The sequence below is a fragment of the Lactuca saligna genome, chromosome 9, assembly GCF_052625555.1.
Source record: "Lactuca saligna cultivar CGN05327 chromosome 9, ASM5262555v1, whole genome shotgun sequence".
Classification (NCBI taxonomy): domain Eukaryota; kingdom Viridiplantae; phylum Streptophyta; class Magnoliopsida; order Asterales; family Asteraceae; genus Lactuca; species Lactuca saligna.
The window spans coordinates 34,887,854-34,915,527 of NC_136425.1; the positions used below are offsets into that span (position 1 = coordinate 34,887,854).

At 36.0% G+C, this 27,674-nt stretch overlaps 3 protein-coding genes across 5 annotated transcripts; 1 reads left to right on the forward strand and 2 right to left on the reverse strand.

Moving 5' to 3' along the window:
• Window positions 1-16,295: 16,295 nt before the first annotated feature.
• LOC145018665 (WD repeat protein) lies at window positions 16,296-17,721 on the reverse strand. The gene is made up of 2 exons (XM_078976537.1): window positions 17,177-17,721; window positions 16,296-16,684 (listed from the first exon to the last, which is right to left on the reverse strand). The coding sequence occupies exons 1-2, from the start codon at window positions 17,552-17,554 to the stop codon at window positions 16,463-16,465; spliced, it is 600 nt and encodes a 199-aa protein (XP_078832663.1). The 5' UTR covers window positions 17,555-17,721; the 3' UTR covers window positions 16,296-16,462.
• Window positions 17,722-18,896: 1,175 nt separating this feature from the next.
• On the reverse strand, window positions 18,897-27,100 carry LOC145017627 (co-chaperone protein p23-1-like). 3 transcript variants are annotated; one of them, XM_078975619.1, is made up of 6 exons: window positions 26,915-27,100; window positions 25,982-26,168; window positions 25,732-25,891; window positions 25,607-25,644; window positions 25,326-25,503; window positions 18,897-18,987 (listed from the first exon to the last, which is right to left on the reverse strand). In XM_078975619.1, the coding sequence occupies exons 1-5, from the start codon at window positions 26,917-26,919 to the stop codon at window positions 25,345-25,347; spliced, it is 549 nt and encodes a 182-aa protein (XP_078831745.1). In that variant the 5' UTR covers window positions 26,920-27,100; the 3' UTR covers window positions 18,897-18,987; window positions 25,326-25,344. The 3 variants fall into 3 exon arrangements, with proteins under 3 accessions (XP_078831745.1, XP_078831746.1, XP_078831744.1); XM_078975620.1 differs by lacking the exons at window positions 18,897-18,987; window positions 26,915-27,100 and adding an exon at window positions 26,722-26,829 and having other exon boundaries at window positions 25,190-25,503; XM_078975618.1 differs by lacking the exon at window positions 18,897-18,987 and having other exon boundaries at window positions 25,192-25,503.
• LOC145017626 (F-actin-capping protein subunit beta-like) lies at window positions 23,292-25,244 on the forward strand. Its single transcript, XM_078975617.1, has 7 exons — window positions 23,292-23,542; window positions 23,998-24,068; window positions 24,140-24,253; window positions 24,357-24,442; window positions 24,525-24,718; window positions 24,835-24,930; window positions 25,003-25,244. The coding sequence occupies exons 1-7, from the start codon at window positions 23,414-23,416 to the stop codon at window positions 25,093-25,095; spliced, it is 783 nt and encodes a 260-aa protein (XP_078831743.1). The 5' UTR covers window positions 23,292-23,413; the 3' UTR covers window positions 25,096-25,244.
• Window positions 27,101-27,674: the final 574 nt, after the last annotated feature.

Here is a 27,674-nt window from a genome sequence, read left to right on the forward strand (position 1 = left end):
TGATGTAGAGATGGAGTAAGGGAAGACATCTTCTTTAAAGACCACATGGCGAGCGATATAGATACGAGATGATGGTTTGTGGAAGAACAAGTATCCTTTGTGAGAAGCATTGTACCCAATGAAGACACATGGTTTGGAACGAAAGTCAATTTTATGTGATTTATAAGGACGTAGAAACGGAAAACACAAACACCCAAATGTTTTCAGAAACCCATAATCAGGAGATTTAGAGTACAACTTTTGATAAGGAGATTGAAAAGCAAGAAGATGTGTGATTGTATGGTTGTGTAAGTATGTTGCAGTCTTGAATGCATGTTCCCAGAAGGGATTAGGTAGAGAAGAATGAGCAAGAAATGTGAGACCTTTCTCAACTATGACACGATTACGTCTCTTAACCGCCCCATTTTGTTCTTAGGTGTATGGGCAAGAGAAATGATGAGTGATTCAATGTGTGGTTAGATAAGAGGAGAAGGAGCGATATTCACCTCCCCAATCGGACTGAATGCTTTTGATTTCGGTTGAAAATTGTGTTTTGATCATTTGGTGAAATTGCACAAATGTAGAAAAGGCTTGTGATTTATGGGACAGAAAGTAAATCCAAATAAATTTTGTACAATTATCAACAAATAATAAGAAATATATGTTTCCATTCATAAAAAAGAAAGGGGAAGGTCCCCAAACATCTGAATAAATTAAATCAAAAAGTTTACTAGAAGCTACATGAGAAGAAGGTAAATAAAGTTGATGACTTTTCCCCAGTTGAGATGAGTCACAAACACTGGGAAAATTATTAGACGATATTGGAAGCTTGAAAGAGGAAAGCAATCTTCTAAGGAGAGGAGCATGTGGATGCGCTAAGTGTTTGTGCCAGCCATGGACAGAAATTCGAATGCCCGTCAAAGCCATGGTAGGGGCTGATTTATTTGGTGCTTTATTGAGTGAAGAAGGAAGACGATAAAGGCCATCATTGACGTCCCCATTGAGGAGTGTTTGGCCCTGCAATGACTTAACAACAAAATGTTTAGGCCAGAATTCTATGTAGATATTATTATCATTGGTGAGTTTAGAAACACTAAGAAGACGTTTGGTAATGTGAGGAATGATCAAAACAGTTGGCAATTTGAGATTATGAATATAAGTAGATGCAATATGAGAGATAGGTAGGTTTGTACCGTTCCCAACTTGAAGTATGTATGTGACATGGTGTTCCTCTGCAACATTCATTTTCTGTAGATCGGGAGCCACATGATCTGTTGCACCGGAGTCGAAATACCATGATGGATCAGCAACTATGGATGGACTGTGATACTAAGCCATATGAGCTTGAAATGCTTGTGAAGTTCTTGGATTCGGCCGTTGGGATGGATAGTCGATCTGATTAGACCTTTGCCAACAGTCTATCGCTTTGACCCGGTTTGTTGCACAATTGACAATGAAGGTGTCAACGTCAGGAGTCAGAAGAGCGGTTGCCGGAAGATTGAGTAGATGAGACACCAGAACTGTTGGAGTGGTACCTAGGTTGATTTCGATTCACATTGAGAGCTAAAGGGGCGGAGGTATTGGATGAAGAAGGAATTGCAATTTCTTGGCGAAGATGCTCCTATTCGATTCTTGCTTCTTCTTGGAGTAGTAATCCCATTAGGTCATCAACGGAGGGATTAGAATCTTTCATCATAAAGGTCGCAGTGAATGGGCCATAGGAGGAATTGAGCCCATTGAGGAGGTATCCAATAAGGTCTTCTGTAGAGATCGGATTAAGGTTCTTGGCCAAGGAGTCGGCAATAGCACGCTTCTTTTCAAGATATTCAATCATGGGTAGTGAGCCTTTTGACAGATTTTGAAGTTGGGTCTTCATAGCCATACGTGTAGCATTGGTTTGGGCTTGGAAAGTTTTGTTGAGAGTAGTCCAAGCAAGATGAGAGGAGGTTGAACAAGCGATAATCGCCAGGGCACGTTCAAAGGGGGTGGATTTCAGCCACAGAAGCACATAACGATCACGTTTCTTCCACAATTGGTACTCTGGGTTAGCTTTAATGGTGGGTGCTGCATTTGCACGTTCATTCGTAAGGGTTTCAGTCGGTGGTTTGGGATCAAGAACAAAGGATTCAAGATCAAAGGTTTCAAGGGCTAATACAATAGTGGTACGCCACAAACAATAGTTGGAGGTTTCAAGCCTTATGTTGATTGTGGGGATTTGAAAAGACGAATTGGTAACAAGCCCTAAAATGTTTTGATTTGTCGCCATGGAGAAGAAACACCAAGAAGGAGAGAAAATAATTTATCTGAGCTCTGATACTGTAACAACCCGAAATTTCTACATCATTTCAATGTAACTCTTTCGCGCAACCGACCATCGTTCCGATTTCGAATCCCGATCTTTCATTTAATTAAGTCATTATCTAGTACGCATTTAAAATGACTTAATGAGCGTCTTAATACATTTAGAAATCATTTTAACACTCAACTTTAGTGATCGGAATAATTCTAAATTTTGCCGTATCGGGTTACGGTAACTTAATCGGGTACGACCAAATACCCCGTCTAACGTCGGTATCGGGTAGAATTCCACCGTGTCCAAAACTTAAACACTATATAAACGTGTTTAGGACTTCATTTGAAGCCTTTGGTCAAATTATCACTAAACATTACCCACCTCTCTCCTAATCCAAATTTAAGAGATCAAAACTCAAGTTTAAGGCTTCAAATCTTTAAGGTAACTTCCCTAGCATGTTATTCAACACCTTTAGCATTCAAATTGATGAATTTAGTGAGTTTTAGGTCCAAGAACATGATTTTACGGCCAAGGAACTATCTTGGGCCGTAAACTCCATTAAGAGGGGTTTTAAGCCCTTAAACTCCCTCCTTGACTCCTTTGGACTTTAGATATGGATATGGGACTTCAAGATATGGACTTGGAACATTTAAAACATAAATTTTGTGTGACATAGAAGAGTTTACGGCCAAGGAACATTCTTGGGCCGTAAACTCCTCAAAAGGGGGTTTTAAGGCCTTTATACATGTCCAAATGCTTCCAAACTCAATCTATGGCTTTGTGGTAAAATCTAGATGCATCTAAAAATGGTTTAAAGGATTGAAACACAAAAAAAGTATGATTTATGAGAGTTTACGGCCTAGGAGCATACTCTTTGGCCGTAAACTCATAAAACAATGTTTAAGATGCATCAAACACACCCAAATGGCTTGTACAAAATTCTAGAATCACATGTGATTGTTTTAAGCACCAAAAACTATCTTTTCCTAAGGTAAAAGAGAGTTTATGGCCCTAGAAAATTCCTCTAGGCCGTAAACTCCAACAAAGGTCTTAATTGATGTTCTAAAATCATACAAATGCTTAGAAAATTGGTTTGAATCACATGTGATTACCCTAAGTAGCTTAAATCAATTTTTCAAGATCATTGAGAGTTTACGGCCGTAAACTCAAAGAGTATGGCCGTAAACTCATGTGTTAAGTGTTTAAATCCATTCCAAGTGTTCCAAGGTGTTTAGACAATTAATCCTAACAATCCTTAAGTCCATTTAAGCCCTTAAAGCACCAAAACCTCACCCACATGAGTTTACGGCCGTAAACTCATGTATGTGGGTGTTTCTATGTTGTAAACTCACTTAAATGTTTACTTATGGAGAGTAAACTCATGTCCCAAGTCCCTAGTGCCATTACAAATCAATAGATGTCACCCGGGTCACTCCAAACGCTCGTTTTGAGGTGTTTAACCTCATTGGAGTGTAATGTTCCATATGATTAGTGAATGTATCTCTAATTGTATATATATATGGACATTATATCATTGTACATAGGGTCATCGCGAGTAATCAAACCCTGAACCGACGTCTAGCATCCAAAACCGACACGTTTCCGAATCCGGTGAGTTCATACCCCTACCCTTTTTCGCTGTTTTCACTGTTTTCAGGGGGGAACACAAGCAAAGTACAAGGGAATTCTTGTACTCATAACATATTTTCAAATGTGTGTTTCATACTCTTATGCTTTTAAAACTGATAACCGCAACTGATAACAGATCGAACATACAAATCACGTAACATATATTTGTGAAATAAGTCTTTAAACTAGTATGTTTTACATGTATTTCACAAATGGTTTTCCATATTTTATCAGTTAAAAGCATGACAATAAAACATTTGAATATAATACCTGTACATTGTTTTATCCTCGGTAACACTTTTTACACTTATACAAATGGAGGATTTTCATATTATTACTAGTAAATTTGTTATTCCTGTATGATTGGAGATACATCCTCGGAGAACACTCCACCTGGATTACGCGAGTGGAGGACTACACCCATAACCAGAATCTCTGGTATTTAGAGAGCGTGACTTGAGTGTATAGATCTATACGGGGCTGACTACCCCGCACCTGGCTGCTAGCTACAGCCGAACCGAAATGGTTCAAGGGTGACGAAAGTCATAAGTATGTGGACGACTTATTGCCACATGTGGACGACTTATTGCCACAGGTTTTAGTCTATCGTATGGTTATGGCACTCGCAATTAGGATAACAGAGATTTACTTACAGTAATAATGGATTACTTTATACATCGTTTACATCTTTTACTTACTGGAACCAACATTCAGGAAGGTACGGGATCTTCCTGGGGAAAACATGGAGTCTAACCACGATTACATCTTTTACATCTTTTACATCGTTTACATGAGATACATACATGCAGGAAAGCACGGGGCTTTCCTGGGTAACACTTACATAACTAGAAAGAATCACAGAACGGATGACATTACATCTTTTACAACTTGTAACATACATTAAGGAAAGTACGGGACTTTCCTGGGTACACACAATAAGTAAACCGAACAGTTTAACCAATCAGATAACCCATTTATACATTTTCACATGAGTAAACATGTTTTCAGTGTACAAATCTATTATGCTTTACATTTGTGAAACAATGACCAACTTTTAAGAAAATACGGGATTTTCTTGGTGTACATAACATTTCAGAAACAGAAAGGAAACCGAAACATTTTCACAAATAAAAACCGCTTATGAACTCACCAGCTTTATGCTGATTTTCAAACCGCTTGTGTTCTCAGGTCAACGTTAGAACAGGTACCCGAAGATCCTTTTGCGTGAAGACGGTGTACATGAAGACCCGTTATATTTTGTCTATATATACTATGTATCACAACTGTACAAACTATGCTTTTGAAACATCTGTAAAACTGTTATTATGTAATGTAATGCTGGTTTTACTTTACTTACTATGTACATTGGAATTGATACTCAACGTGGAAGTCCAACCCGGAAATGTATTCCGCCTTCGGTTTTCGGGGTGTGACAGATTGGTATCAGAGCCCTTGTTTATAGTGAATAAAGTATACCAAACCTTACATGGTATAAAACTATAAACACTAAAGGGCCTAAGTGCTCTGAATTTAAAGTATCTTCAAAATATAAGTATTTTCAAAAGCATACAAGTATACCGAACCGTCGTCATCCGTAACCTCAAGTAGAACAGAACGTAAGTAAATGGGTGTTGTATATTACGGTTAAACCTGGGCAGTTATGTAGTCGTGTCTAGGGTCAATATGGCCTGGCCAACTATATTCATTCGAGACACGGCCAACATGTGCTTGGGAGTAACTGTGGTATGTGGCATGCCTAAAACTTACCCTAATATCCCAAACATCGAATCATTGTCGTAAACAACTCATGAAATACTATGGGAGTATTTCTCGACCTCGATCCTCTGTAATAACCCTCATTCGAGTAGTTCTCTGTGATCACTCTTAGTGATAAATTATCTGTTCGATAACTCTTTCCTGCTTTATCGCTTACTCGAATCATATAACTATCATATCTATCGATTCAATGTAGAGGACTTACCATCCTCTTTTCCTTGATCTTATTAGATCAAGATGCCTCCCCGAAAGAGACCTAGCTCAAAGAACAACGACAATCCTCCTTCGCCGCCACCTCCTCCTCAGTTTGACCTAGCATCAGTCCAGACAATGATGACAGCTGCAATGGTAGCAGCTATGTCACAAATGAACCCTAGTGGTTCAGGTGGTGGTACTCAATCTCAAAACCCTGAGGGTAGCCAGGGACACCAAAGAGGGGGTTCCTATAAGGATTTCATGAATGCGAAACCAACATCCTTTAGTGGCACTGGAGGTGTCATTTCTTTATCTCGATGGTTCGAGAAAATTGAGTCCATCTTTGAAATCTGCGCTTGTGCGGAATCCGATAAAGTCAAGTTCGCAGCCTGTACCTTCGCGGATAAAGCTTTGACTTGGTGGAATAGCCGAGTCAAATCTCTGACCTTACCTGTAGCCAATGCCATGGGCTGGGAAGCCATGAAGGAACTTCTCATTGCTGAGTATTGCCCCCGTGGTGAAATGCAGAAATTAGAGCACGAGCTCTGGAACCTGAAGATGAAAGGTTCCGACATTGTTGCATATACTTCCCGATTTGATGATCTTGCACTTCTCTGCCCGGGGTTAGTCACTCCTGAAAACAAAAAGATCGAAAGGTTCGTTTGGGGACTATCTCAACCAATAAAGAGTCATGTTTTGGCTGCTCGTCCGGATACCTATGATAGTGCCAAGACCTTAGCACAAATTCTGATTGATCACAACGACGATGTCAAGGAAATCACTACCACTTCTGAGTCGACTCAAAGGAGTGGTGAAAAGAGGAAATTCTGGAAAAAGAAGAAAGGTCAATCTTCTCAAGGATCATCTAAGAAACAACAGACGGTAGCAGTCCATGCTGCTACTGCTACTCCTGTTGCTGTTGTTTCTGCTATGGGATCCACTGCCTCAACTCCTACCAGTAAATATGCTGGTAATCTTCCTCAATGTGACAAGTGTAAATACCATCATCATCCCGGTCCCTGTCGAGAATTGTCTTGCTCCAACTGTGGTAAGAAAGGGCACACAGTTCGATACTGCAGAACTCCTACTCAATCAGCTAACAAATCATCAGGAGCAGGTGTTAGTCAAGCCTGCTACAACTGTGGTGAAGTTGGGCACTTTAAAAGGGATTGTACCAAGAAGTCAACTGCTGGTAACACTGGAAGGGTCCTAGCCATGGGACGAGAGGAAGCAGTTGCTGATCCCACTGTTGTTTCGGGTACGTTCCTTCTCGACAACTCATATACTAGTATACTTTTCGATTCGGGTGCTGAAAGGAGTTTTGTTAGTCATTCATTCAAACATAATTTAAAACCAAATCCTCAACCACTAACTGAAACGTTCAACGTTGAGATGGCTAATGGTGAGAAAGAAAGCGCTAACGACGTATTCATAGGTTGTACGCTTACCCTAAATGACCACTCATTTCCTGTAGACCTCATGCCCGTTTCCATTAAGAGCTTTGATGTTATCGTTGGCATGGATTGGTTGAGTCCCAATCATGCTGACATTCTTTGTTACGAAAAAGCTATCCGTCTCAATCTTCCTTCGAATCAAACTCTCATAATCTATGGCGATAAACCCAGTTCCAACCTTTATACCATTTCTTACATCAAAGCTCGAAAGCTCCTTCGAAAGGAGTGTGTTGCATTCTTAGCTCATGTGATCAACGAGAAACAAGAAGTTAGAGACCTCGCAAACATTCCCGAAGTCTGTAACTTTCCCGATGTGTTTCCCGAAGAACTTCCAGGGATTCCTCCCGAACGTCAAGTCGAGTTCCGTATTGACCTAATTCCTAGAGCTACTCCTGTAGCAAAATCCCCGTATCGCTTAGCTCCCGCAGAGATGCAGGAGTTATCCAGTCAACTCAATGAATTGCTCAGTAAAGGATTCATTAGACCGAGTTCCTCACCCTGGGGAGCTCCGATTCTATTTGTCAAAAAGAAAGATGGATCCTTTCGAATGTGTATCGACTATCGTGAGCTGAACAAGTTAACCGTTAAGAATCGATATCCTCTTCCAAGAATAGACGACCTCTTTGATCAACTTCAGGGAGCCAGCTATTTTTCTAAGATAGACCTTCGATCAGGGTACCATCAGTTACGAGTCCAGGAGAATGATGTTCCCAAGACTGCTTTTAGGACTCGGTATGGACACTACGAGTTTTTAGTAATGCCCTTCGGTCTAACCAATGCACCGGCTGTGTTCATGGATCTGATGAACCGGGTGTGCCGTCCTTTCTTAGACAAATTCGTTATCGTATTCATTGATGACATCCTCATCTACTCCCGAAGTGAAGAAGACCACAAGCAACACTTGAGACTAGTGTTGGAAACTCTTAGATCCGAAAAGCTTTGCGCAAAATTTTCCAAATGTGAATTCTGGTTACGGAAGGTAACTTTCCTCGGTCACGTAGTAAGCGAGAAGGGTATTCATGTAGATCCTTCCAAGATTAAAGCGATAGAGAGTTGGTCGGCACCGAAAACGCCCACGGAAATTCGACAATTCTTAGGTCTCGCCGGCTACTATCGACGATTTATTCAGAACTTTTCCAAAATCGCCAAACCTTTAACCACTCTAACACAGAAAGGTGTACCCTTTTGTTGGAGTGATAAACAAGAGACTGCATTCCAAACATTAAAGAGAGCCTTATGCAGCGCGCCTGTTCTGTCTCTGCCTGAAGGGACAGAGGATTTCGTTGTCTACTGCGATGCGTCTAATCAAGGCTTAGGCTGTGTGCTTATGCAAAGAGGAAAGGTGATTGCCTATGCCTCTAGACAGCTGAAAACCCATGAAGTCAACTATACCACACACGACCTGGAGCTAGGAGCAGTAGTCTTCGCATTGAAGATTTGGAGACATTATCTATACGGAACCAAGTGCACAATCTTCACTGATCACAAGAGTCTGCAGCACATCTTTAATCAAAAAGACTTAAACATGAGGCAACGACGATGGGCAGAATTACTCAGTGACTATGAGTGTGAAATCCGTTACCACCCTGGCAAGGCCAATGTGGTAGCAGATGCCCTTAGCCGAAAGGATAGTACAAGCCACAAAGTGAAGAACCAGACGATGACCATCCATTCCAACTTACCTGCGCAAATCCGAGAAGCTCAGTATGCAGCCCTCAAACCCGAAAACGTGACAAGTGAAACCTTGAGAGGAATGGAGAAGAAACTTGAGATCAGAGGTGACGGAGTTCACTGTTTCATGAATCGAATCTGGATTCCCAAATCCGGTGGATTCAGGGAAATAGTCATGGAGGAAGCACATAGAACCAAATACTCTGTTCACCCAGGTTCAGACAAGATGTATCTGGATCTCAAGAAACAGTACTGGTGGCCAAACATGAAAGCTGAGATAGCTACATTTGTGGGCAAGTGTCTGACTTGTGCCAAAGTCAAAGTTGAACATCAGAAACCTTCAGGTCTGCTCCAACAACCCGAGATTCCTGAGTGGAAATATGAGATGATTACTATGGACTTCATCACCAAACTACCCAAGTGTTCTGGTGGGTACGATACCATTTGGGTAATTGTCGATCGTTTGACAAAATCCGCTCACTTCATCCCGATCAAAGAATCATACAAGATGGAGAGACTCGCGCGAATCTACATCCAGGAGGTAGTACGTCTTCACGGTATACCTGTTTCCATTATCTCTAATCGAGATAGTAGGTTTACCTCCAGATTCTGGAAATCTCTTCAGCAAGCCCTTGGAACCAAACTAGATATGAGCACGGCATATCATCCTCAGACCGATGGACAGAGTGAGAGAACAATTCAGACCCTGGAGGACATGCTTCGGGCATGTGTCATTGACTTTGGAAAGTCGTGGGATTCACACCTATCCTTGATCGAGTTCTCGTACAACAATAGTTACCACACTAGTATTAGGGCTGCTCCATTCGAAGCCCTATACGGTCATAAGTGCAGATCTCCTCTGTGCTGGGCCGAGGTGGGGGATACACAGTTAGCCAGGAATCGAGTCCCCGACAGTGCTCTCACTGGTCCTGAAATCATCCGTGAAACCACCGAAAAGATCATTCAAATCCGTAGCCGACTGAAAACCTCACGTGATCGTCAAAAGAGTTACGCTGATAATCATCGGAAACCACTAGAATTCCAGGTTGGAGACCGTGTCCTGTTGAAAGTCTCGCCATGGAAAGGCACTGTACGCTTTGGCAAGCGTGGGAAACTTAATCCGAGGTATATTGGACCCTTTGAGATCCTCTCCAGGATTGGTCCAGTTGCCTATAAACTTCATTTACCTCACGAACTCAGTAATATCCATCCCGTCTTTCATGTCTCAAATCTCAAAAAGTGCCTATCCGACGAAACTCTAACAATTCCCTTGGACGAGATCGAGATCAATGAAAACCTCAACTTTGTGGAGGAACCGATCGAAATCATGGATCGAGAAGTCAAACGTACAAAACAAAGTCGCATCCCGTTAGTGAAGGTTCGCTGGAATGCCAAGCGGGGACCGGAATTCACTTGGGAACGGGAAGACTCAATGAAACAGAAGTATCCACAACTCTTTTCTTATCCATGATTTGTATCTTGTCTTATGTTCTAAACTTGAATTTCGGGACGAAATTCCCTTTAACGGGGGGATAATGTAACAACCCGAAATTTCTACATCATTTCAATGTAACTCTTTCGCGCAACCGACCGTCGTTCCGATTTCGAATCCCGATCTTTCATTTAATTAAGTCATTATCTAGTACGCATTTAAAATGACTTAATGAGCGTCTTAATACATTTAGAAATCATTTTAACACTCAACTTTAGTGATCGGAATAATTCTAAATTTTGCCGTATCGGGTTACGATAACTTAATCGGGTACGACCAAATACCCCGTCTAACGTCGGTATCGGGTAGAATTCCACCGTGTCCAAAACTTAAACACTATATAAACGTGTTTAGGACTTCATTTGAAGCCTTTGGTCAAATTATCACTAAACATTACCCACCTCTCTCCTAATCCAAATTTAAGAGATCAAAACTCAAGTTTAAGGCTTCAAATCTTTAAGGTAACTTCCCTAGCATGTTATTCAACACCTTTAGCATTCAAATTGATGAATTTAGTGAGTTTTAGGTCCAAGAACATGAGTTTACGGCCAAGGAACTATCTTGGGCCGTAAACTCCATTAAGAGGGGTTTTAAGCCCTTAAACTCCCTCCTTGACTCCTTTGGACTTTAGATATGGATATGGGACTTCAAGATATGGACTTGGAACATTTAAAACATAACTTTTGTGTGACATAGAAGAGTTTACGGCCAAGGAACATTCTTGGGCCGTAAACTCCTCAAAAGGGGGTTTTAAGGCCTTTATACATGTCCAAATGCTTCCAAACTCAATCTATGGCTTTGTGGTAAAATCTAGATGCATCTAAAAATGGTTTAAAGGATTGAAACACAACAAAAGTATGATTTATGAGAGTTTACGGCCTAGGAGCATACTCTTTGGCCGTAAACTCATAAAACAATGTTTAAGATGCATCAAACACACCCAAATGGCTTGTACAAAATTCTAGAATCACATGTGATTGTTTTAAGCACCAAAAACTATCTTTTCCTAAGGTAAAAGAGAGTTTACGGCCCTAGAACATTCCTCTAGGCCGTAAACTCCAACAAAGGTCTTAATTGATGTTCTAAAATCATACAAATGCTTAGAAAATTGGTTTGAATCACATGTGATTACCCTAGGTAGCTTAAATCAAATTTTCAAGATCATTGAGAGTTTACGGCCGTAAACTCAAAGAGTATGGCCGTAAACTCATGTGTTAAGTGTTTAAATCCATTCCAAGTGTTCCAAGGTGTTTAGACAATTAATCCTAACAATCCTTAAGTCCATTTAAGCCCTTAAAGCACCAAAACCTCACCCACATGAGTTTACGACCGTAAACTCATGTATGTGGGTGTTTCTATGTTGTAAACTCACTTAAATGTTTACTTATGGAGAGTAAACTCATGTCCCAAGTCCCTAGTGCCATTACAAATCAATAGATGTCACCCGGGTCACTCCAAACGCTCGTTTTGAGGTGTTTAACCTCATTGGAGTGTAATGTTCCATATGATTAGTGAATGTATCTCTAATTGTATATATATGGACATTATATCATTGTACATAGGGTCATCGCGAGTAATCAAACCCCGAACCGACGTCTAGCATCCAAAACCGACACGTTTCCGAATCCGGTGAGTTCATACCCCTACCCTTTTTCACTGTTTTCACTGTTTTCAGGGGGGAACACAAGCAAAGTACAAGGGAATTCTTGTACTCATAACATATTTTCAAATGTGTGTTTCATACTCTTATGCTTTTAAAACTGATAACCGCAACTGATAACAGATCGAACATACAAATCACGTAACATATATTTGTGAAATAAGTCTTTAAACTAGTATGTTTTACATGTATTTCACAAATGGTTTTCCATATTTTATCAGTTAAAAGCATGACAATAAAACATTTGAATATAATACCTGTACATTGTTTTATCCTCGGTAACACTTTTTACACTTATACAAATGGAGGATTTTCATATTATTACTAGTAAATTTGTTATTCCTGTATGATTGGAGATACATCCTCGGAGAACACTCCACCTGGATTACGCGAGTGGAGGACTACACCCATAACCAGAATCTCTTGTATTTAGAGAGCGTGACTTGAGTGTATAGATCTATACGGGGCTGACTACCCCGCACCTGGCTGCTAGCTACAGCCGAACCGAAATGGTTCAAGGGTGACGAAAGTCATAAGTATGTGGACGACTTATTGCCACATGTGGACGACTTATTGCCACAGGTTTTAGTCTATCGTATGGTTATGGCACTCGCAATTAGGATAACAGAGATTTACTTACAGTAATAATGGATTACTTTATACATCGTTTACATCTTTTACTTACTGGAACCAACATTCAGGAAGGTACGGGATCTTCCTGGGGAAAACATGGAGTCTAACCACGATTACATCTTTTACATCTTTTACATCGTTTACATGAGATACATACATACAGGAAAGCACGGGGCTTTCCTGGGTAACACTTACATAACTAGAAAGAATCACAGAACGGATGACATTACATCTTTTACAACTTGTAACATACATTAAGGAAAGTACGGGACTTTCCTGGGTACACACAATAAGTAAACCGAACAGTTTAACCAATCAGATAACCCATTTATACATTTTCACATGAGTAAACATGTTTTCAGTGTACAAATCTATTATGCTTTACATTTGTGAAACAATGACCAACTTTTAAGAAAATACGGGATTTTCTTGGTGTACATAACATTTCAGAAACAGAAAGGAAACCGAAACATTTTCACAAATAAAAACCGCTTATGAACTCACCAGCTTTATGCTGATTTTCAAACCGCTTGTGTTCTCAGGTCAACGTTAGAACAGGTACCCGAAGATCCTTTTGCGTGAAGACGGTGTACATGAAGACCCGTTATATTTTGTCTATATATACTATGTATCACAACTGTACAAACTATGCTTTTGAAACATCTGTAAAACTGTTATTATGTAATGTAATGCTGGTTTTACTTTACTTACTATGTACATTGGAATTGATACTCAACGTGGAAGTCCAACCCGTAAATGTATTCCGCCTTCGGTTTTCGGGGTGTGACAGATACCATGTGGAATTGAAGTGTTTTAGAAGTGAATTGAATCTGAATTTGTTATGTTAACATTGATTACAACAGAGAAATATATACAGCAAAATACAACTGAAGTCCTAATTATTTGGTACACATGTTTGACTATGAACAGGTCTTGTACACGTTGCATAAGAGAGTTGGAACAGGTCTTGAGCACGTGCTGATTGGCAGGAGAAGTTACCGTTGTTAAGGTATATTCTGCTTGATTTTCATGTAGTTGTTTAGTTCTAATCTGATATTTTTGCTTCAGTTCGATTTTCAACCAGTATGATGAATCCTTTGATTTTCTGTCAAAACCAATATTTTGTTCGAATTATCTTCACTTTCTTTGACAATACATGATTTGATTTTGAAAAAATTAAAACTCGTGGCAGATTTTTACATCTTTAATATTTGGTTTAAACTATAATCTGTATGAAGTTTATATGAGCCCTGTTTATTTTTGTTGTTAATAAGGTTGTATGAAGTTCTTATAGAAGGTGCATGGCTTTGTAGGTGAAAGGTCATGAATCTTCTTCTATTAAAGCTCATATTCATAGAGAAACAACGGTTGGTTATGGCACAAAGATCACAAATTGCTTTACCTTTACAAAATTTCAATTATAGCACCTATGGTGGAGGCTAATACATAAACGGAAGAAGAAAACCACCTTTTGTGGAGATTAGAGAAGGGACTTGCAGAAGGGTACCATTTGAAACACAAATGCAAATGCAAATGCAATTGTTAAGATTGAATTTTTTATTTAACAAGCGAATTTAATCGTTAAGATTGAATGTTTTATTTGAAAAGTCCAAATGCAAATGCAATCTTTGTTTATTTTCATTATTTTCTGTTTAACTTCTTATGTTTGCGGATAAAGTTGTTGTAACATATGGAGCAATCTTAGTGTTTCTTTTTTTGTGCAAGAAAATGTTGGTTGCTATTATTGAGAATCATTGGTAAAGTTAGTTGCTATTATGTGGGTTCAATTATTTTATAAAACAAAAGAAGGATAAAATGATCATTTTTACCATTCAACACAACAATTCAAATGTTCCAACCACAACATCATAAAATTTTGATCTTAAAAATTCAGACATTTAAAGAAATCAGATTCTATCAAACAGCCACTTAATACAATTTTTGATTTTTAACACTTAATTGAATAAAAAAACTAAATTGATTATAAGGTCTTCCCCTTTTTTAAACGAAATACAATTTTTGCTCGTTGCATCTCAAGGTGTAAATAGTTGATTACAATATTCTATTGGGAATATGACTTATCAAGGTAATTAACTTTTCGGTATGTTCACATCTAGGTAACTATCTTTTTTTTTACACATCTAGGTAACAAATTTGTTGGAAGTGTTCACATATGATCATTATGACCTGCTATAGCAGGTTAAATCCTAGATGTGAACGCTTTCAACAAGTTCGTTACCTAGATGTGTACAAAAAAAATAGTTACCCAAATATGAACAAAACGAAAAGTAAAAATTAAATTACACGAATGGTCCCTGTGGTTTGGGGGAATTTGTGTTTTTGATCCATAACTTATTTTTTGTAACTTTGATGGTCAACACCGTTTATTTTTGTTGCACGTTTGGTCTCTGTCTTACTTAAAAAAACTATTGTGCCCTTATTAATTTATTTTTTAATTAATTTTCTTATTTATGTATTTATTTTTTACATATTTAAAAAAATTAATAGACCACATATATTTGTATCTCATCGGATGATCTCTACTGTTTATTTTTTAATTAATTTATTTTTTAACTCGGATTGTCCCTACTATTTAATTAAAAAATTCTAATAAGGGCAAAATAATATTTTTAAGTAAGACACGGACCAAACCATAACAAAAATAAAAAGTAGGGACCATCCAAGTTTTAAAAAAAATTAATTAAAAATAAACAGTATGGATCATCCGAAAAGATACAAATATGTGTGGTCTTAATTTTGTTTTAATATGTAAAAAATAAATACATAAATAAAAAACTTAATTAAAAAAATAAGTTAAGGGCACAATAGTTTTTTTAGGTAAGACAGAGACCAAACGCGCAACAAAAATAAACGGTATTGACCATCAAAGTTGCAAAAAATAAGTTAGGGACCAAAAACACTAATTCCCCTAAACCACAGGGACCATTCGTGTAAAACATCTAGATAACGAACTTGTTTAAAATGTTCACATCTAGGATTTAACCTGCTATAACATATCATAAGGGTTATATGTGAACACCTCCAACAAATTTGTTACCTAGATGTATAAAATAAAAAAAAAAAAAAAAATAGTTACCCAGATGTGAACATACCAAAAAATTAATTACCTTGATAAATCATAATCCCTATTGAATTCAAATAGCATATCATATTCCCTGTTGTATTCAAATAGCTTATCATTTGTTTGTGGAATTCTATTCAAATAGCTTATCATTTGTTTGTGGAATTGGTAGAAACCTTGAAAGAAGCATAATTATGATTATATGCAAGCCTTTTTAGTAATAATAAAAAACACTAGTCTAAAGTTGTTCAAAAACACAAGGGATCAAAGTCTGTTTTCTCTGATCACATAATCCTTTTCTACATTATATCCTTTTCATGTAAAGAATTTCTTTTATTATTTTAATACAACAATGGCTTTCAAATATTTTCTTAGAAGTTAAGAGTCGAGCAAATGTTAAGAAATTAGTAAGAAAGTAGAAAGCTATAATACGATCAGAAACAATTATAGATAAAAACATAATATCATCCAAAAAAATATTGGTACAAAAATCATGATCAAAACATAGATTCTTTAAAGCAGGCAGCAGCAAAACCACAAAATTTATGAGAGAAGTATCTTATGAAATGTGTGATTTGAATGAAGAAAGCAGAAAATGTTAAGCACGTTTTGTGAAGAAATTTCTTGTTCTTTTCCTCAATCGTGTGAAAACAATCACAACACACGCAAGAACCCATGGAGGGAAGTTGAAGTTGAAGTTGATTCCTGCAAACTTCAACTTTTTAACCCATTCAGGTGTCTCCTTCATCACCAAAATTATCATTGCTGTTAATATTGCAACTCCTACTAGGATCCTGGTGATTGGCTTTATTAACGAGTCCTGAAATAAGTAAACCATACTCATTATAATCTACACACAATGATAAATTGAGATTCAGTAACAATTAATTGATACATAGGACAATTAATCAGTTGGGAATTTGATAGATCTTGATATATAGGACAATTAACAAGTATAGGGTCAAAACCCCCTTCATGCCTCTAATTTACCTTCTTGTGATGCCCTAATTTTCTTCTAAATCAAACTAAAGTCTACAGGCAAACATCTATCCCTATCACCTGTTTTGAAGCCAATGATGTTATGATATTCTAAGGTCGTAGAATCAGTTTTGAGGTCAAATTTGAGCTTTTGTTGGAATATAGTCCCAAAATTGGGTTTGATAACAACAGTATTTAGTCTCGCAATTTCGAAATTATACGTTTGGAAGAAGCGTAAATTAGAAAATTCAGGAGCAAGATGTACTAGAACTTAGTGATACAGTGAACATCGATAACTGAGGGTAAAACAGTGGGGAAAAGAAGTATCGAGTACCTTGGGCTCTCCGTCAATGAAAATTACAGATCCATCCTTGTACGGTAGCATAGATCGACCGTTTCTAGCGTTAAACCGGATCGGGACACCCCTACCGGACTGTGTGTTGTACGCATACACCGATTTGAACCCATATTTGTCTAATATGTCTCCAACTTCGAGCTGATCTTGATCCCATCCACCTAAACTCGATTTGAAGACATCGATCGGACCCTCTCCGCACCGGAAAAGATGTACCTCCACCTCCGGGACCTTAGTTCTTACCGATTTAGAACGAGGCTTTGACTCTGAACTATTTAACAGCGGACGTGATTCTTCTTCCGTGATGGTGGCGGTTGCGGTCTTCGGCGTGTCATCGGCATCTTCAATTTCCACCATTGTTGTGGTTGTGCCTTTGGCCGGCGAGGGAGGAGGACTAAAGAAGCAGTAATTGAGGAATGATTATGTACAGTAAAAAGAACCCCTGGGAGGTAGCCGCTTTCGTCACGTGAGGATCACACTCCACAAATCTTCAAAAATCTCAAAATCTCCAAAATGGGAGCACCCGTAAATGTAAAAAACCAATAGGGTTATTGGCTAAGATTAAAAAAAAATATAGTTTTTAATTATTGTGTGAAATGGGTATAAATTAAATAAGTATTTGTATAGATAATTTTTTTAAAATGGTTTATAGAAATATGGAATCGGCGATAAATAATTTTTTATAGATAATTTTTTTAAAATGGTTTATAGAAATATGGAATCGGCGATAAATAATTTTTGATAAGTTACTCTGTTACTACCTGAATTATCAAAACTCTTTATGAATTATAATTGCTTCAAAGCCTTTTTTTTTTTTTTTTGTCATTTTGTTAAACAATAAAAAGTGATTATCAACTTATAACGTTTTAACATCGTATAAGTTTTTTAAAAACTTTATTTTGATATCGTTATAAGTTAATAAACTAATAAGTTAAAAATCATTTATCATTTCATATAAGCTCTCCCAAACACCCCATAATTATGTATAATACCTAGGCTTTCTTTGATACTAGTATATTTTTTATTGGGTGTGTTAAGAAGCAACATATAACGAGTAAGTTTCAAACCAGTGTCTAACTCGTAAGCTTCGAAGTAATCTCTTGACTAGTAAGCTTTAGATCATTTGATATCATAATTAAAAGCATCTAATATGGCCTTATAGCCTCTAATATGCCTCTTATTGGATATGGTAAAAAGTTGGATATGTCTCGGTGAGTCAAACATTCACTCAATCAACAAGTATCAAACAACCCTTAAACATGGTTCTAACCAATTAAATCTTAGATGTCGAGTTACTAATCGTAGTCGTCAATATAATATGTTACCAGTCATTCGTAGCAGCTTTTCACCGAGGAACACATGGTCACGAAGTTTGGTACCTAGACATTAATCTCGCAAAGACTATGGCATTCCTTTCAAGAACGACGCATATCCAAATGAGAAACCATTTTATCAAAGAAGTGATTTGTGAAGGTATGCTCAAAATAATGAAAATCCTTGGTGCGAATCCATGAAGATATGCTCACCAACGTGGTGAATTTAGAGAATTTAAAGGTATGTATGGCTTCATGTGGAATTCTATAATTTAAAGTAGAAGACTAAAAATAAGTTTCAAAGGCAAATTTATCTTTTTAAAACATAATAAGAACTATCTCAAGTTTCAAAACTAATAAAAGATAGTTAACATATAAGTTCAAATCTCAAAACCAGCTATCAGAGTAATAAAATTTGGAATCTCAAATGGATGTAATACAATCAAGTCTCGCACTTCCCTTTGCTATCAGAAGTACCTGAAACATTTAAACTTAAAATTGTAAGCACAAAGCTTAGGGAGTTTCCCAATATATCATATACCATAACGTGCCTTGACCAACAAACATGTAAATAAGACTCGCCCAACAAACATGTAAGTGGGTCTTGCCTAACAATATACATAAACGAGCCTCGCCTAATAAAATATAAACTTTCATGCAAGACTAAAAGAGAACGAACATACAATGACACCTAGTGTCCTACAGTATAGTAAGAATACTCACCCGAATACAACAAGCAGAATTTTAACAACACTACTGATGTGAGCTAGAGGAACTTTTCCCACTCCGAACACCTACATCCCATACCAATACCTCTACTTAGATTATTTCATGATATTATGTATATTGTATTTTATTTATACTTTTACTTTCAGAATCCTTCTTGTATTATCATGTTGTACACACACCTTTTATTCACATTTTCTCCATATTTTATTCATTATTTGTGCAAATATTAGGGTATGTATGATTCAAAACATATTCTTAGGTTTACACACACATAACCCTAAATCGTGGGCTCACTTCTTGTTTTAAACACATACACCCAACCAAACTTGTAATACATGATATGATTTATGTTTTAACAACAAAACCTAGTTCAAAATTAGATTTCATGGACCAAAATCATTCAAAAAGTGTAGCTTTTTGGCTTGTATGGGACAAAACTCAAGTAAAATATGTTGTTTCTTGGTTCAAGACTTCAACAAAAGACTAAAGAAGTTAAGGATGACAAAAACTAGTCCTAGCAACCTTCAATAAGGTCTAGAACAGATCCATAAGCTCATAAAAAGAACCAAAATCATACATTAACAAAAATCCTAAAATATGAGTTCACATAGAGATTTTAATGTATTTTGAGGTGATATTCTTTATTCTAGTTGTCAAAACTAGATCTCAGATGTTAAAGGTACCGCAAGGCAACTTTAACAGTATCTAATAAGGTCCATAGCTCAACAAAATCGACAGAAACATTTTAGAATAGGGGAATCCTACAGCTTTGCATTTTCCAACGGTTTTGGGGCTGCCAGAGGTAGCTCTGGCCTCTACATTGGTAGGAAAGGAGGAGAGACAAGCTAAGAGTTAGGGAATGTCAATTCATATTTGGGGTGGTCAGAGTGTCGGAGAAACAAGATTATAAGTCTCTTTAAAAAAATAAAAATAAAACCCTAACCGATAGCTTCTTCTTCCTACATTGTCTCTCTTGATTATATGGATCAAATGAGAGAGGAGATTGCATCATAACAACCAAGGGTCGAGTACAAAAGGGGTAGGGATCAAATGTCTTTTAAAAAAATCAGGTTTTTGCTGGTCTAAATTGAGGAAGAAGTTGCGGTCTACATCTATGTTGTTGACAAGAATCCGATTAAATAATTATGATACAAGTAATTAGGATAATTTTGAAAATAAATTATGGGAATTTTTAGTTGAACAAGGACCAATTATAGATTTAAATCTTATGTTTCTTAATGATAGTTTATCTAGACATTTTTATGGTGCTTATACTAGAAATCTAAGTAATGGTGAAACAAGCAAGATCGTAAATGGTTAATTTATTCTAAGCAAGTAAATAAAGTTTATTGTTTTTGTTGTAAATTTTTTAAACCTATTAATAATAATAAATCAAATTTCTTTGGCAAATAACAGATTTAATAATTGGAAACACGTTTCTGAAAGAGTTGATGAATATGAAAATAATGCTCAACATATTTTATGTGTGCGATCTTGGAATGGCCTAAGAGTAAGATTGGGTATGAATGAAACTATTGATAAGAACTTACAAAAAATATATATAATAGGAAAAAAATGTTGGAGACAAGTTTGAATAAGAATAAGTATTGTCATGAATTATTTATCAAAATACAATTTTTTTTTTTTTTTTTTTTTTTTTGGTCTAAAGAGAAGTATATTTGCTAAATCAAAAAGTAAAGCATAAATGTCACTTAGTGCCATAAAAGTTATGAATTTCTACTTGGTATAGTCATTTAGTATGATATTTTATTTGTTATTAATATATCAAGTAAAAAGTTTCAAACAAAATCTGTGTATTGATGACATCACCAATCAATTAAAAGCAAGTGATATCCAACCTAGCTAGGTTGATGCATCAGGATTTATACCCATGTGGGGCGTGAGGTTGGGAGTTTGATTCCTTTAAACTATCTCTTGTGGTACCACGTGTGGGGAATTTTTCCTGGAAATCCCTATGGGGGTCGAGTTTGCCTTGTAAAGGAGCTCGAATGTGGGGTGCTCGTTGAAATATTGCGAGTAGGCTTCCACTTAAATCGTTTGTCATTTTAAAAAAATCAATTAAAAAGTATAATGTCGTTTTTTGAGAAATATAGAAATGCAAGATTTGCCCTTAGTTTAGATAATGGGGCCATAAAAAATGATATGGTCGTCCGAACCTACATTTTCAAGAAGACAGTCAAGTTACTAGAAATGGACAATTTGATGAAAAGAATAATACACAAGAATTATAGTTATCTGAAGAATCATGTAGAACTGAATATTTTGTGGTTGTTGTTGATGTGATAATTGTTTCATTAAATAGTATCTTTGAGCAATTAATGGTTTTTGAAAATTTTTTGGATTATTATGATTCAAAAAAGATAAAGTCATTGGATGATATTAAACTTACAAAAAATTGTACTCATTTCACAAAATAGTTTTCTCATAATAACTTGTATGATGTAGATCCAAACTATTTGGTTTCTATACTTAAAATATTGCAAATGACTTCGCCAAACGTTTTTATTTTGTTGTGCATTGTATTAATAGTTCTAGATTGTTTGGCTTATGTGGTTTGTCTCGAAGCTTTTTTCTTTTCCATATGTATGGAGTCCTCAACTTGCAATTGTATTTTTTTTTTCTAATTAATAAAATTTGGCGAGGTGCTACCCTTATCTACCTATACAACTATTCTTAGATTTTTGAGATAGTTTGAACATTCGAGATTCACATGTTCCAACTACGAAGGTGTTAGATTTATACACTTATATGTCGTTTATATACTTTTGTACATCATAAGAGCACTTCTGTAAATGTAACTCTCTATATTGATTTCTGTACATGCAACTCTAATAAATGCGATATCTCACATAAACTATCATTAATCATTATACAACAAAAGTGGAAAATTTTCAAATATTTTAAAATCATAAACCAAACTTACAATTTTTTATAAAACATACGAACAATTTATGTTATTTATTTTATACAAGTAAATTGAAACTAAACGTGAAAATTAAACGGTACGACAAAATTGGCGAAGACGTGTTTTTGGATCCTTTTTTGTTTAGCAAGACTAAAGTGGAATCATTGCACATATTTGGTCGACAATTTCAGGTGTTGTAATTGCAGTTTCGAATTTATGCTACTTTACAACAAACTAATTGATAGCACATGATTAGTGTCATAGAGCTTTAATAAATTGTCAGAAGAAAAAAGTTAACTAGTAAAATGATCCGAATAGAGTTTATAATTTACTAAATACACAAAATTAGAACTATTATATATAGACTTCAAGTCGACGGGAATACACAATTTTATACTCTGTTCAACTATTTTGATTTAATGGGGAAACATGAACATACGAGAGAAGAGTTTTAAAGTGTATTTTGCATCTATATAATAATAGTTAAAAAAAGAACCCTATCTAACGTCAATTATATTTTATGCAACTGTATTAGTTGAAAATAGTATGAACAAAATAAAAATTAGATTGAAGGTTGGATATCTTTGAAAGCAAGCAAGCAATCAACATCATCATGTGGTGGGTTTGGTTTCCAATCATCACCAAACACCATACACTAAATTCTCTATGACACATGATACATATAGAAGAAGTAACAAACACTAGCATTCAACAGTTTCATAAATTTTCTTATAAATTGGACACTACACTTTTCATAGAATACCAAAATGACACTACTATATGATGGAAGAAAGAATTGTTAAAACAAATTTTCTTCGCATAGAAACTATATTATATATCAAGTATAGCTAATATACAGACTACAATTCTATCATTGCATGTTTTTTTCGACCATTACAAATTCACGATGAAAACATTTGAAAAATCTATTTAAAAAGTAAAATTATTTCTATAATTTTTAATAATGTATAACAATTATTTCTATAACCAAATTTGTAATAAAAATATTTCTTTTTCAAAAAAGAAAAAATATGTATATATTAAAGGAGTAAAAAGTGAAGGAGGAATAGCCAGGGACCATTTGATAATTTACAAATAAGTACCCAATTAAAAATTCAAATGATAGGCAGATTATACACACCAACCTATTTTTATTCTTTGTCCTGATCCTACCCTGTCCTGAGAGGGAAAGTTTGAGCTTTAGATCAAAACGATTAATTTTCTTGGGTTGAGTTGTCCTCGGTTCTAATGGAAGCAGCAATGGGATTGATGAGAAGGATGCCTCCAAAACACACAGAGACGGCTCTCACCGCCCTCCTCAGCCTCTTGCCCGGCCACTCCTCCGATCTACTCTCTCAAGTTGATCAGCCTCTTAAGGTTTGGTTTGTTCACAAATTCCTTTAAACCCTAACTTTCTGTGTTTATTCCATTGATGATCTTTCCCGATCTCCGGTGGATTTGCATATGCAAATCTGCCATTCTGTGTGCTTTCTTTCGTAAAGTTATCAAGCTCTATTGTGATATGTGAGTAGTGTTAGAAATCTGTCCAGATTCAGTGTATTTTTAGCCCGTTAAACGCGTAATTACGAATCTAGCATTTTGGGTGGGTTAGATTAGAGTTGGTGGTGGCGGAGTTGTTGGCGTTGACTTGTTTATAGAGAAGATAATAAACAGTGCAATTACAAGACTAAATAGAACACTTGCCGATGTGCACCCAATCTCATTTTTAACACAAGAATTAAACCAATATAAGAATGTTCATCTTTACTTCCATGGATGATGGATGTATGTAGTCAATCAATTTCAGTCGGTCTTGTTACTATGCAAAACAGGTCCTACGTGATGGGGAAAATGAGAAAGAGTTCATCTTATGCGAGTACAACAGAGATGCTGATTCTTACAGGTATCCTATTTCTATTTTTGTTTGCTACCCCCTTTTGAGTTTTGAATCTCACTATCTTATTAAATATGCAGGTCACCTTGGTCAAACAAATACCATCCTTCATTGGAAGACGGGATGCTTCCATCTTCTGAATTGAGGAAACTTGAAATCGAAGCAAATGACATTTTTACAATATATCGTGACCAGTGAGGTCCTTTACTCTACTCAGTACTCACCTCACCTTTTTAAAAATCTAATCCCTTAAATCCTTGTTTATTCCTTTTACCCAACTTTACATATTTGTGTCAGGTATTACGAAGGTGGTATTTCATCAGTCTATTTGTGGGAAGAAGATGACAAACAAGGCTTTGTCGCATGCTTTTTAATTAAAAAAGGTTCCAAATTTTGTTCAAATTAATTACTCCATCTTTCATCTTTCATCTCACTATTATGCAAAATTTGTTACGACCTACTCAGATGGATCAAAAGATGCACATGGTAAAAGAGGGTATCTGAATGAAGGTGGTTGGGAAGCTATACATGTTATCCAGGTGGGCCCAGAACAGGAAGGAAATGCTAACTACTGTTTAACAAGTACCATAATGCTCTCACTCACTACAAATAGTGACGCATCTGGAACATTTAATTTGTCAGGATCAATAAGGAGACAGGTAATAATATATCATGCAAGTAAATGTTATTATAGGTTTAAAAGTTAAAGAAAATTGCCTATATTAGTAAAATGAGTGTTATCATGTTCTTATTTCTTTTAATCTTTGTTGAACAGATGAAAGCAGACCTTCCTATTGAAGATGGTCATCTATGCAATATGGGTAAGATGATAGAGGAGTTAGAAGGAAAGCTCAGGAATCAACTTGACCAGGTAAAATTCCAATTTTGCCCATCAATTAAACCCAACCATGGTTCATGATACTAATCATGATGCCAATTTCAGGTTTATTTTGGGAAAACAAAGGAAATGGTATGCACTTTGCGCCCTTCTCCTGACCTACCATCCATGGCACTACCAGAGAATATAAAACCATAAAAAGTTAATGAAGATTCTGTTTGAGATGTTTAAATTGGTACTTTCTGGTTGTTCTTCATTGCACATTGTGTTTGGATTTTTTTTTTTTTCATCATTGCAACTAGTAAAAGATTGTACAATCTTCATTTATGTTTCAAGATAATTTGCTAGATAGAGTGAGATAGAGTGAATATGGCTACTAGAAGTAATGCATCAAATTTAAACCAAAACAGTTGGATTAAAATGCTAACCAAATCATATGATAATAGCTCAAGCTGTTGCCTCAACTCCATTGCTAACAGGTAGTGCAGCTGCAGTTTCCATCTTCTTCTCAATTGCTTCTTCTTCTTCTTCTTCTTCCTTGTTGATTTCTTCTTCTGTATCACTGTCATCTTCATCAAACTCTCCACCACCTCCCATGTTAAGTTTCTGCATCACAAATGATGTAATCATCAAAATGTTAAGACTCTTGAAAGAAATTGCGATGAATTCAGTTGTTGGTATAAATCTATAATAGAAGTTGTGTACTTACGGAGAAATCAATGTCACCAAAGTCCATATCACCTCCAACTGTATATATAATCAAGACCACATTAGAATATTTGGAATTTAGTCATAGAAATGAAAAATAACACAAAATAGAAAATTATGACTAACCCTTTTCCTCCTGTTCATCTTCATCTAGCCATTTGTCCCAATCACATTTCACAAACATTGGAGTTTTTCCCTCTTCCTTCAAAAGCCTGTTCCACCATTTGCTTTCTTCCTTCTTTATAAGGTAAACAATAGTTCTAGGTCCAATGCTTGCCTTGCTTTTCTGTAATTTTATTCGATTAATTATCATTTTGCTTTTGGTTTAAACAAATAAAACATGTAATTTGTAAAAGTAAAACACTTATTCACTTACATCCACGTCCACCTTGTCATGAAGGTTGATGTCTATTTCATAAGGTAAGTTTTCAGCTCCAGCAGTTGCAGAGAAGTAGAATTTACCCTCAGGCTCCAACTTAAGCTTCACATTTTTGGCATCAGGCAGATCAATGGTCATGAAGAGCACATCAGCCCTCTGGGCCCACTTCAAGGTAGGATGTCGGCTAATAAACACATAGAAACAGAACCAGATTATAAAGGCTAATAACTTACAAATCACCAAAACATTTCAATTTTTTTTGTAAACGAGCTTGCATGAATTACAACTATGAACTATGAATACTGCAGATCCGATCAGAACAAAAGAACACAAGTTGTAATGGTATATAAATCCCTAAAACTGGAGACATATTTATTACTTCTCCAAAATTATCAATAGAGCTACGAAAATCGTAATTGGAAGCAAACTTGAGTGGCTTAGCGATTGGAACAGAATAACACATACGAAGTTAACAGTAGATCCTTAAAATCACACCATAATTATAATCTGCTACTATATCTTTAATAACAGAATTAAAAAAAAATCCGTTGCCATAAACAAGCATGCATGTATGATCATGATCATGCTGGTCGAATTCCTCCAATCCGATAGTTACGAATACTATCGTGAAACACCGTAACAATCACACAGCAATTTATCGACGGATCTACGTAGATTACTAAACCAAACGAAATTTGAAAAAAAATATCACCGAAAAATCGTCAATCCATAACAACCTGCTCAATTCACACTAATGTGCGATCGCTTGATGAATCGAATCATCAAATTCAGAGTAATTCTACAGTTTCATTTCACTTAATGCGGAGAGAAGAAATCAATCCTAACGGAATTTATTCATCAAATCGAGTGCATCATGTAGCAGTTTATAGTAATTTAAAAAGGAAAACAGAAAGCGGACAGAATTCATACCTCATTTTGATTGATTTTCGCGGTTCCTAACTGTAACGATAATCCTTTAAAAGCAATCGTTGATCTGCACTTGGCGATTGGATACGGAAACTGCAAATGATTCACTCGAATATTTATAGCTAGGGTGCGAATAGAAGAAGGCCGTGGCATCTAGATGCTTCCGATTCTCTAACCGAAAACTTGATCACTTTTGTTACAAAAATATAGATATAAACTTTTTAGCAGCCGTAAAATATCTTTTTATTATATTATACAATGCTTATATTTATGCCTCATTCATTTATACTTTTCATTTATGTGTTTCATATCATATTTATTGACTTAATTTTTTAGATATATACCAATGATTTATTATTTTTAACAAATGTCATTACTATAGAAGACTCCGTCTATAGTTGTAACTTGATATCAATAATAAATATTGATGAAATCTTCAATAGGTGTCGTTAGTGATGAATTTTAGACAACAATCGGTTAGTCTGTTATTTAAAAAAAATTGATAATATTTTAAAATTGAATCAAATGAGAATTGAGTCTAGATTAATTTTATTTTAGAGTATTTTATACAAAATGTTCATCATGATGTACATTAATGGTAGTATCGGTTAGTTTGCTAATAAAGTGTAATAATGTAAAAAGCATATAATATATTTTTCTACCAAATGTCTTGCTAAAGGATAAATACATTTTGACCAGATCTAAATCGTCTTCACCCGCAAATCATGTCCATTAAATCATTAACCTTCATTGTTGTTTCGTT